The sequence below is a fragment of the Macrotis lagotis genome, chromosome 7, assembly GCF_037893015.1.
Source record: "Macrotis lagotis isolate mMagLag1 chromosome 7, bilby.v1.9.chrom.fasta, whole genome shotgun sequence".
NCBI lineage: Eukaryota > Metazoa > Chordata > Mammalia > Peramelemorphia > Peramelidae > Macrotis > Macrotis lagotis.
This window is the reverse complement of record NC_133664.1, coordinates 55448163-55460885: the sequence shown is the minus strand read 5'-3', so window position 1 is coordinate 55460885 and position 12723 is coordinate 55448163. Positions and strand designations below refer to the sequence as shown.

General features: G+C 35.2%; 1 protein-coding gene across 1 annotated transcript in view; it reads left to right on the top strand.

Annotated features, from left to right (window-relative positions):
• CUBN (cubilin) overlaps positions 1-12723 on the top strand; it is a 284271-nt gene that overhangs the window by 217227 nt on the left and 54321 nt on the right. Inside the window, exons 55-56 of the mRNA XM_074192929.1 lie at positions 965-1121; positions 8615-8764. Of these exons, the coding sequence (XP_074049030.1) occupies positions 965-1121; positions 8615-8764 (307 nt within the window). The remainder of the gene's footprint in view (positions 1-964; positions 1122-8614; positions 8765-12723) is intronic.

Sequence of the window (12723 nt, the reverse complement as noted above, 5' to 3'; positions counted from 1 at the left end):
CTATGGGAACAACATAAAGACTAACAAACTGCCTTCTGGGGGGGAGGGAAGCAAGATTGGGGAAAATTGTAAAATTCAAAATAAATAAAGCCTTCCTAAAATAAAAATATAGATCTGAAAATTGCTAATTTGAAAAATAAGTTATATGTACCCAGATATTGACTGAACTGTTTAAAAAAATACTGCTTTCCACTATTGGGCCACATCATACTTCTGCTTACACATTATTAGGTCCACTGAGAAGTGTGGAAGAGATATGCATTCTTTTTGCACAGGAGCCTAGAAATAGAGTATATAACTATTGTATAAAGAATTAGCTAGCTAAGTTTGGTAAAACTTTTCAACAGATTGTTGACTATCATCAACTTTTTTATTTGTTTTTTTTTAACATGGTAAAACAGTCTGCTAAAGGCGTAGAGAGGTGATACTATGCATAGGAGAAGGAATTCATTCTTGAGAAAATCATAGATCTTAAAGTATTGGAGTAAATGTAATTTTAGTTCACTTATTCAGTAAATGTTCATTTTCATATACAATGTTTGATCTCCACAACTCAATTTGAAATTCCTTGAGGACAGGACTATCGTCTTCTATTTTCTGAGTCATTCTGCACCCAATGAAGTAATCTTCACACAATAAATGTTTAACATCATCATTTACTAAGAGACTGCTTATTAGATGGGGGAATCTAAAAATAACTAGATCAGACAAGCTGATTTATTGAACAAAGAGTCATTTGATAGCTATATAAAGAGAGGCACAGTCTTCTAAAGAAGGACATATAGACATATTCCTGAATGAATTTCTCTGATAGCATTTAAAGGAAAGCATGGCTTTAAAAATGTTTATTTATTGTTTCTTTGAATTCTGTGGACATATAGAGATGCACATGTTTGGAAATGCAGCTGATTTTAAACACTGAAGAGATATTAAAAAATAATAAATCATCCCTCTAACTTGCTAGGTTTGGGCAGGGACTGAGGAAACAGAAGCCACCCTGTTGGCCACAGCTTGTGGAAACGTACCTCCTAGTTCCCTCATCATTCCAAGAAACTCCTTCACTGCCGTGTTTCAATCTCAGGAGGCTCCAGGGCAAGGCTTCTCTGCATCATACATAAGCAGTAAGTACAACTCTAATATGTACTGTGAGGTTCAGAGATGTCATAACTGGCCCTGGGACTGGGACATCAGCACTGATTAGGCAAGAGATGGTCATTAGGAGGATCAATCTGGGGTAGATGATCCTGTGGGTAGGTGGATTCAAAATGGGTGGAAAGGCTGGACCCAAAAATTATATTGCTTTCCATTAAGGATCCATTGAGGGAGGTCTCTATAGAATGCCTCAGGGCTATGTCTGTTCTAATTTAGCATTTTTATCAGTGACTGGGATAAAGACCAGAATGGCAATTATATAAAATTTGCAAATGTCAAACCTAGGAGGAATCAATAAAATAATGACTGACATTATCAGTAACTAAGAAAAAAAATTAACAGGCTGGAATGCTAGTTAAAGATAAGGTAAAATTAAATATAAACCAATGTAAAAAGAACTATACTTAAATTCAGAAAGCCAGTTTTATAAATAATTCACAAAGGGTGCCTCGGGCCATATTTTTATGAGAAATCAGGACTTGTAGTGGACTGAAAGCTTTCCATTTGAGACTCTGGTACAATACAGTGATCCAAAAAGCTACTGTCATCCTAGACTGCATTAGGAAAGGAGCAGTGTTCAGAACATGAAGTGTAATGTAAATGATCATCTTATTGGATCCTGCCCTGGATACAGGATCAGTGAAACATTAAGAATACATGAAAAATACACTTTCAGGGGACAGTGACCAGGATGGTGAGGAGACTCAAAACCTTGTCACTTGAAGATCTGTTGAAGGAACTGGGGGCATTTAGCTTAGAAAAAGAAAAGACTTGGAGAGACAAGATGACCTTAGATGATGTTTGAAAGATTGTCCTAGGGGGCAGCTAGGTGGCACAGTGGATAGAGCACTGGCCCTGGAGTCAGGAGTACCTGAGTTCAAATCCGGCCTCAGATGCTTAATAATTACCTAGCTGTGTGGCCTTGGGCAAGCCACTTAACCCCATTGCCTTGCAAAAAACTAAAAAAAAAAACTAAATAAAAAGATTGTCCTGTGCAACTGGGACTATAGGAAATGATTAAGAGGCAACTTTTTCCTTGAGATGAGGACAATGTTAGCTATCCAGACATAGGATGAACTTTGGAAGTGGTCGGTTTCCCCTTGCTAGAGTACTTCAAGGGAGACCCAAGGGGTCATTTCTTTGAAGTGTGGCCAAGGAGAATTCCTGTTCAGGGATAGGTTAAACCAAATGATTTTGAGGGTCTTTCAGTGACAGAGTTCAGAAAGACAAAGCTTATTGTCAAGCATGTAGCCTACCAGAGATAACAAGTGTCCAAATGTAGGGCTGGTACCAGGGTCCTCTGAAGAATGAGAAAGTGAAATGTAAATACAAAATTAAGAAACAGGCTACAGACACCAGGCAGGAGACCACTGGAGATGAAAGAAAACAGTTGGGCAGGACTAGGGAGGTCCAGCAGTTAGTATCAGGGACCCATGCTTTCATGCCTTTTTGACATTGCTCCTAATACCAAGTAAGTCCTCCTCCCTTCTTTGCCTTTGGATCCTTGTCCATCCTTTAGAACCTAAACAGCAAGAAGTTTTCCCTGATTCTCAGTTTGTACCATATCCCTCAGATTTCATATCTTTGTTTTATACCCTTGCATAACCTTTATTAAATATTCACTGTGTATTTTAGTTATCATGTGTGTGCATGTTATCCCTTTACTAGACTGTAAGCTTCATAGGGGAAGGGATACTGGCTCAGAACTTGTATGTTCCTTAACACAAAACCTGTACTTCCAGATCTCTTACATGCATCTTAGAGAGCTATAGAAATTCTGGAAAAGAATAATAATTTTAAATAATAATTTTTTAAAGTTTTTTTTTCCCTTCACCCCAGAAAGTTGGAGGGTTATAGAAAGCCTGAGAGATTGTGAAATTCTTCCTTGTCCCTGAAGTTGGCAGAATTTTAGAACCACAATGTGTCCTGATTGGTCGAATTAAATGAAATCTAGGTTAACAGACAGATGATTCATACTGGAAATTATCTGCAGATGATTCAGAGGGTTCCTCCAGGCAGCAGCAGCTCTAATCCAAATACGCTATCTTGTCTCAGAACTTTGTCACTTTGGTCTTCTTAGAGCAAGAAGTTTTTTTCAAAACAATATCTTGGGCGGCTAGGTGGCGCAGTGGATAAAGCACCGGACTCAGGAGGACCTAAGTGTCTCAGACACTTAATAATTACTTAGCTGTATGGCATTGCAAGCCACTTAACCCCATTTTCCTTGCAAAAAAAAAAAAAAAACCTTAAAAAAATGAAAAAACAATATCTTATTTTTCCCTGTTACATATAAGACAATTATGAATATTTATTTTTTTATTTGAATTCCAAATTCTCTCCTTCCTTCCCTCTCTGATATGATACACAATTTGATATAGTTTATGCATGCAAAATTATGCAAAACATATTTCCATTTTAGTCATGTTGTAAAAGAAGACACAGACCAAACACACACACGTGCACGCACACACACACACACAAAGTGAAAAATGGTATGCTTTGATTTGCATCCAAACTCTTTTACTTCTTTCTCTGAAGATGGATAGCATTTTTCATCATGAGTCCTTTGTAATTATCTTTATCATGTTGTTGCTGAGAACAGCTTAGTTGATGCTGGCGATCACCGTACAATATTATTGCTACTGTGTACAATTCTGCTCACTTCATTTTTTATCAGTTCATGTAAGTCTTTCCAGGTTTTTCTTAAATCTGCCTGCCTGTCATTCCCTAAGCACAATAATATTTCATTACATTCCATTACCAAAATTATTCAGTCACTCTCCAATGATGGACATCCTTCAATTTCTAATTCTTTACCACCACATTTAAAAGAGCTACTATAAATATTTTTGTATAAATAAGTACTTTTTATTTTTAAAAAAAATCTTTTGGGGGGGTGACTAGGTGGCATAGTGCATGGAGTCAGGAAGACCTGAGTTCAAATCCAGCCTCAGACACAATAATTACCTAGCTGTGTGGCCTTGGGCAAGCCACTTAACCCCATTTGCTTTGCAAAAACCTAAAATAAAATAAAATAAAATAAAATAAAATAAAATAAAAGTTCACAGACCCCAGGTGATGAGAACCTGCTCTAGCAAAAAGTAAATAATAATTAAAAGAACATTTGAGCTTCACTAAGAGATTGGGAACAAGGTAAGAAAAGATAAAAGGAGTTAATCTCAAAATATTTTCTCAAACGCTCCTATGTCCTTTGGTGTGATATGTTGGAATCACTCCCATGTGGTTCTCAGTTTCATGAAGTTATAGCAGCAGACACCAACTCTGTTGATGACTTTAATAAGCATATTTCTTCTCCTCAACCCCACTCCCTTATTAGGGAAAGAAGTAATAGTTTGTCCTCATAGGATTTGTTAGTATTTGTTGCTTCTCTGCTTCCTTTCTCCCATCATAGATAAACAATTTCAAGATCTGACTGTAGCTGCTTCCCCAAAGAAGAAGTCTGCTGTACCAGTGTTAGCCAGATCTCAATGCTAAATCCATTTCTTTACATCACTATCATTTGGTATTAACAAGAAAGAATAACACCAACAAAGAAATTAGAGTACCCTGAATCCTTTATCCTAAACACTTATCACTCTTGAATAAAAATGCAATCTTTGGATTTCTCTGGAATTGTACAGTCATTTGGAGAACTGAGAGTGATTAAAAGCCCATTTGGATCAATCCCTCTTTGGCAGTTAAAATCCAATTAGGCAGTTTTCCCCTTGACATATTTTTAACTCAAGTTTCAAAGTAAAACTTCCTCTTTAAGTATTATGATTCAGAAATGTGTATTTTATACTAGGGTGGGAACTATTAATCAGATTATGTAAAAAAAAGCCCTAAGATTCCTTTAGCACCACCCTTCCTTACTCTGAGTTACTGTCCTCATCAGTTTGGATTCTGATCAAGGTATCTTTCAGAAAACAAATAGGCAGATCCCTGCTCTCTATATGTAAAGACAATTTTTCAGTGCCACCCCCCACCCCACCCCACCCCCCCGCTTTGCTAGTGTCCAACTGAAGGAAGCATGGTATAATAGAAAATCTAGATCTAAAGCCAGGAACATAAAGGTGAATCTTGGCTCTGATATTTGCTGGGTATAGTACATTAAGCAAATACTGTCACCTCTTTAACCTAGGCCTAAATTTCCCCATCTCTAAAATCAAGGAGGGTTGAAGTTTAGGCTATTCATAGCTCCCTCTGATTCTATGAACTTTGAAATCCATATAGCTAAAAACCTGATATAGCAAAAGAATTTGAAGCATCCTTACAAAGTGTATAATAATGACCTCATCTATATGATCACAGTATTTGTCTTCAATAATTCAATATGCTTCCATATATCCCTAAAGAAAATATACAAAATGAATTAAATGAATAAGCAATATTATCCTAAAAATATTTTTAGGTTGAGGTTTGTTAATCATGAAAAAATCCATGGAAACTACCTGTGGAAATCAATATGGTTTAACTGAGAATCTTAACATTATTAAGCATTTATTAATATAATGTCATGGTTTTAAAAATGCTCTGTCTTCAGATATACGATTCAATTAACATGAGAAAATTTTTATCCCAAATCATTACTAGGAGGATCTTTTCCTCCATGGTTAATATATGACTACTAATGATCTTTAGAAATCAAATAGTTTAAGTTTAATTTAATTAAATGATTTTTTTCTCAAAAATCTAGTATTATCAAGGTATAATCCAAAGATGAAAAAGGACATAGTTCCTACTTTTTTGAAAACTTATAATTTGCAACTATTTGTTTTCTATACAAAGACAGTTGATATAGAATAGAATGTGAGAATCACAGAGAACTCCAGACCAAGAGTTCTAAGAAATAGGAGAAATAAGAGCAATTACAACCTTGAATGAAAATATCAGGGAAGACTTCATGAAAGATGAAATCCTTGGATTGGTGCCAGAAGCATGAGAAGAATTTCAGCAGTAGATAGATGAGGGGAGTGTGTTCTGAGCATGACATATGACTTCAAAGAGGCAGAATGAAATATAAAGATTATAAACTCAATCATTTACAAGTCTATCCAAAGCTGGTGCAGAGATGTAGTCTTACTCAAAAAAAAAAAAAAACCCAACTATATCTGTAGTTCTATTCAAGAAACTGAGGCCTCATTACCACCTCCCAGAAAATGGGATATTTTTGTTATGTTTTAGGTGGATCCACTTTTAGAGATTGGGGATTTTTTAACTTATAATCATTTATTTTGAACATTCTTTTTAACTTTTGAATTCCAATTTTCTCCCTGCCTCTCATCCCTTTTCCACCCACTGAGAAGGAAAGCAATATGATACCAATTATACATGTGAAATTGTGCAAAACATATTTCTGTATTAGCCATATTTCAAAAAAAGCAAGAACAATAAAATGAGAAAATTATATTTCAATGTGCTTTCAGAGTTCATTAGTTTTCTCTTTGGAGGTAGAGAATATTTTTTTCATCTTCAGACCTTTGAAAATGTTTTGGATTATTGTATTGATCATAGTAACCAAGTCTTTCACAGATGATCATCATCACAACATTGCTGTTACTGTTTACAATGATCTCCTGGTTCTTCTCACTTCACTTTGATCAGTTCATATAAGTCTTGTCATGTTTTTCTAACCTCCCCCCCACTCCATCATTTTTCATAGCATGCAATGAATTTTTTTTAGTGACAATAAATGTCACAAATATTGGTATACCACATCCCAAGGATCATGTGGTACTAAAGCAAAAGAACATAAATAAAGATCTCTATTTGTAGAAGAAATGTTAGGCTTAAGTTAATTAAGGAAGGTAGACTAGTCCCAAACTTGCTGCTAATTAGTTGTGTAATTCATATATTTCTTCATCCATAAAATGCATGTAAAGCAATCTGAACTCCGGGGTTGCCATCAACTTGTGGAATATGAACTCCTTTGAGTATATAAAGACACATACTCAGATAAAAGCATAAAACCAGGATATAACTTAACAGTAAAGTATGCCATCAACTGAGTTTCATGGCTAAGTGGAATTTTGAGTTGGAGAGCTAGGATCGCTATATGTAGTTAGAATATAAAGTCGGGGGGCACCTAGGACAGAGCAAGTAGTATCTAAAAGAATTGGAATTCAATGAGAGATTTTCTTTCAAGTATAAGATTTTAATAATAATAATAGCCAATATTTAAAGTACTTTAAGGTCTATGGAGAGCTTTATGTATTATATCATTTGATTTATGGGTCTTATTACAATTCCCATTTTACAGATGAAGAAAATGAAACTAAAGGATGTGAAGGGATTTACCCAGGGTCACACAAAAGGGTTTGAGGCAAGAATTGCCCTCAGATAGAATGAGGGGAAAGGCTGTTCAGTGTACTTAGATTTTGGGAAGATTGACTGAGCGAGAGAAAGTGAAGAAGAATACCTCTGAGTCTCAAGATTTTTGCAATGATAAGTAAAAGAGTAGTTATAGAAAGAAGGAGAGAGATTGGAAGGGGAGAAATGAAGTCAAAAATTCTGCAGATAAAATTCTGACTGTGACTTTCCACTGATTTTTGTGGATTTTATTCTTCTGATATCTCACACTTTGGTTAAGTAATTCTGCTTATAGTACCAAGGGAAGTGAGTTAGCCAATAAAAGGGTATAGGAACTAGGAGGGGTTTTTTCCCTTCATTTTTTTCTCAGCTAATATTTTCCTTTGAGCACCATTAAAATGGGGTAACAAAAAAACAATATCAATCCAGTTCTAATAACAGAACTATTTTCTTCTAATTTCTTTTTTAGGTATGTATATGTTCAAAGACATTTATTATAAATTTTATACATATAAAATCTATGACTCTCTAGTTATAAATTATTTTGTCAATATTAATTTTTATAAATATCGTTTACTACTCTTACCCTTCTTAGAGAGTTTTCTAGAGTCCCAAGAGCTTAACAAAGTCTAAAGTGCAGAACCTTTGCTGATCTTCATTGGTAGAAGGAATTCCTTCACTGAGAATTGGTTCTCTGTACAAATGGTCCAGATGAAGGAGAGGGGGAGAAGGGGAGAAGTGAAGAGAGAGGGAGGAAGAAGGAAGGAAGAAAAAGAGGGAGAGTGAAGGAGGAAGGAAGGAGAGAAAGGGAAAGATAAAGAGAAATAGAGAGTTTGTCCCTAATAAGATATTTAAACAAGGAATTTAATGAGGATTATCCAGTGCATTTATAGAGACATCTCTCTTCATTACTTAAACCTCCAAACTACTTGGCCTTTTCCATATACAGAAAACTTCTTTTCCTTCCATGTTATTGGATTCCTTAACCATGGAGTCCAATGTCAGAACTGTGTTGTTGGTTGTGAGCACAAAGTAGTTCAAAGATGATGACCCTTTCCTGTCTCCACTAATCCATCTGAAGATGGATGCAATGATAGGACCTACCCCCACACCCCCATTACTGATGCCTTTACTCCTATTTGTCTCCCTGCAGAGTGTGGAACTAACTTCACAAACCCTTCAGGTTATATTGTTTCTCCTAACTATCCAAGGCAGTATGATAACAACATGAACTGCATCTATGTCATCAAGGCTAATCCCCAAGATGCAGTCGTCTTAAATTTCCAGACTTTCCACCTAGAAGGTAAGTGCTCATTGCTTTTTGTTTTGTTGTCTTGACCTTCCAGAATGAAGAAGGGTCCACACTTCTGGCCCTGTGCAGCTAATTACTCAACAAAGACCAAAATCCCATGACCCTGCCTCAAATACTAGTTGTATAATCACATGAAACCCACTTAACCTCTCTGGGCCTCAGTTTCCTTAGCTATAAAATTAAAAGGTTGGACTTAATGGCTTCTAAGATCTTTTTTTGCATCAATATCTTTGATTCTGTGTTCAAATATAACTAGATCCCAAATTTTACTACTATAAAAAAATTTTTTTGAGAGTACCTCCTTTATTTTTCAAAAGCAGACACTCAGGATGTCCAGAGTAAAGCATTTCTGCTTCCACCAGTGGATTTGTTAATCTTTCCACACAAAGATAGACTCAAATGATTCCTGAGTTATATTGTCATATGATATAATTATGGCATGATAAATAGAATTTGATGACTTATGTGAAGTAAAGGTTGAGTTAGACCCAAGAGAAACAGTATGCCCAATGACTACAACTAGGCAAAAGAACCAAAAAAAAGGAAACTCAACATTGTGTATTACAGTGATCAAACTTGGCCCTGGAGAAGAAATGAAAAAATGTACCTGACTCTCATCATTGCAGAAATGTATGACTAAAGATATGGAATATCATATACACTGTCAGATAGAGCTGGGTAGAATTGCTTTTTTCCTTTAAAAAATTTTTGTTTCTAGCAATTATTTCTTCATATGATGCAAAAACAAATGACCAATTAAAAAATAAGAGTCCTTAATCTGAAGGTTTCTCAGGGAAAAAAAATTTTAAGCATGCATTTGATGACCCTTGATAGGGTCCTAAAAGGCAAGGAAAATGGAGTTTCCTTTTTATTTATCAATTGTTATATTATAAGTAACCTTTACTGATATTTGTAATACCAACAACATGGGAAGTATGTATGAGGGAGGGAGGGAGGGAGGAAGGGAGAGGGAGGGAGAGAGAGAGAGAGAGAGAGAGAGAGAGAGAGAGAGAGAGAGAGAGAGAGAGAGAGAGAGAGAGAGAGAGAGAGAGAAATCCAATGATCATTAAGAAGCTCCAAATTCCTTATATTCTTTCTGAAGTGAACCAGCAAAGATTACAAATAGAATGATATGATATGAACCAAAGTGTTTTTTCTTTTCTGAGTAAGATCAAGTATTTTTTATTGTAGAGACTCTTCCTATCCCTCCAAAGCCCCCTTTTTTCCCACTGGGAATAGGAAATAGTTAAGATTACAGAAAAGAAAGCTTGACTCCCCCCTGCCCCAGAAAGGTTGTCCAAAGGACCTAGCATTGCTGAGTCAGAGAATAACAATTCAGTCAGTGTTTTCTTATAAAAACATCCAATACAAGGGATGAAAGCTGTCTTACAGGCTATCACTATCAATGCCCAATTAGCAGGGAGGTACTGGAATGCTGTCAGAGTACATGTCCCCACCTGATAGGGACCCCTAACTCTTCTAACTGGCAGTTAGTTCTTGTAGGCAGTGTGGTCTAATGAAAAAGCAGACTGGGTTTGGAACCAGATGACCAGGCTTCTAACACTATCCCTTTTACTTATTACTTATGTGATTAAGGGGACTAGCTCTATTCCTCAGTTTCCTCATTTATAAAATGAGGGGTTGAATTAGATGATTTCTAAGGTGCCTTCTAGCTCTAAGTGTATGACCTCTGACTTTCGATAATTGGTAATTAAAATACATAGTAAATAAAGCAGTGAAAGTCAGGAAAACCTGAATTTAGATCCTTCCCCACCCGGTTCCTTGCTGTGTAATGTAACCTATGTCTTAGTTTCTTTATCTATAAAATGGAAAAAATAATAGCATCTACCTCACAGGGTTATTATGAGAATCAAATTAGGTAAAATGTAAAGTACTTATATTAAAGCAGAATATAAAATTATTAGTAGTATTTTATTACCACTATTCTGAATATTCCTCTATATACCACCTTCTCCATATGATTCATCTGTTTTCTCATTTGTAAAACAAATATCAACATTTACTTCCTTAAAGAGGCACTAAGAATTTGGGCCACCAAAAGTGTTCTGAGCATCTCTGCAACTTCTTTCTAACTCAAATATTAAATTTAATTAGAATTGTTTAAAATAAACAAAAGATACATAGGTTCAAAACTTAGGTTTTTTTTAAATTTCAAGATGGCAGATGAGTTCAACCTTACTGTGTAATATCAACATTCTTTGGTAGTGAAATCTATTTCATCAAAATTTATCAACTCTTATGAAACTTATCATGAGGAAACTGAGGCTTTGAGTTAGGCTTGAGATCGCTTAGATAGTAAATGTTTTCTTCTGTCTATATTAAAACATAGTAAGATCATTTGTAACTGAAGATATGGTGATTCTGAATACTCATGATTCATTGAAGTTGTCTCATATACTCGGGAATGGTATTTCCATCCATTCAGGTGTCTTAATGAATTGGGGAGATCAGATCTTTCTGCCATATCTGATTTTACTTTGCTCCTGTGGACCCATTTTAAATAATTCCAAGGACTGTAACCGCAGGCAAAGTATTAGAACACTTCAGGTTAATGCCAGACTAGTAAAAAAAAAGAGAATAAGACAAAGGGGGAGGCTGTGTTATCATGTCTCCATAATTCAGGACCATCCAGAATGAATTCCTATTAGATAGAATACTAGAATACAAGAGAGTTAGAAATGAAAGTGTTAATTCTCTCATGAATTTGTTTTATGTTATGTGTAAGGAGAAGTAAACCACTGAGGTTATGTGGGATTCTGTATTGTTAGTATTTGCAATTTTCGATCCAATTCAGACCATAAGGTTATGTCGTACCATCTGGAACATTTGTTACTTTACTTTTTTACTTCATTTAAACTGTCAAAGAAAAACCCAAAAAACAAAAAAAAAATCTTCCAACAACCCAACCCTGAGATGGTATTGCTCAACTATTTGGCATCTCTTCCCTTGGCTTTCCCAACTGTTTCAAGTGGACCCATTTTGCAATGCATTAGTTTGAATAAAATTTGGCAATAGGATCATAAGATCACAGATTTAGTTAGAAGACACCTTAGATGTCATCGAATGCAGACTCCTTATTTTACACATGAACAATCTGAGATACAAAGAGGTTAAATTACTCGGCCAGTATCATCTAGATCCAGTCTCTCCACTGTACCAAATTGCTTTTAAAATGGTGCCTATTAATATTTCATTCAAATTGGCCAAGCAACAAATGGAAGCAATTTATTTTTGTATGATTTCTTGCTTGCCCATGTTAGCAGTAAAATGCAGTTAAGGATCATTTTCTGTGCACTCACCAAGCTCAGTTTTTCCAATGGCAAACACTTCTCTCTAACTGAATTTTTCCTTAATTGTATTTTCTGAGTTACTCATCTATAGCTCTGTGTGAACTTTCTTGCAATTCATAGACAGAGTCACGTTCCTATTTTGTTGCATTGCATGGGACCTCACACAGTAGGCTCTCTGAAAATTAACTTTTGAGAAATGTATTTCAATTTAATAGAAAATGTTGATGAAAATACAAATTGATTTATAAATATTAGTCTATAACTATCATAACACATATCTTTAGTAATATATATTCTCAAGAAAATGTTAGACTTCTTTTTATACTTTTATTTTTGTTTTTGTAAAGATATGTATATCTAATTTTATTTCATATTTCATACCTTATTTGCAGAGTTTTTGGTGTATTCAAGAGGATATAGATCATTTTAAATGATCTGATCTTAACTAAAAATTGTCCTTTTTTTAGTAATAAACATTTTAATGTGTTGTATAAAAAATTCTGCTATATTTCAAGTACCTCAAGAACAAAATCTTTCATCTCTTTTTAATCTTTGGTCACAGTCTATCTTGTCCCATCTTGGCTCTGAACTTGGCTCTGGGTCTTCGGATTCTCCTGTCCACCTATGTAGGATTTTGGG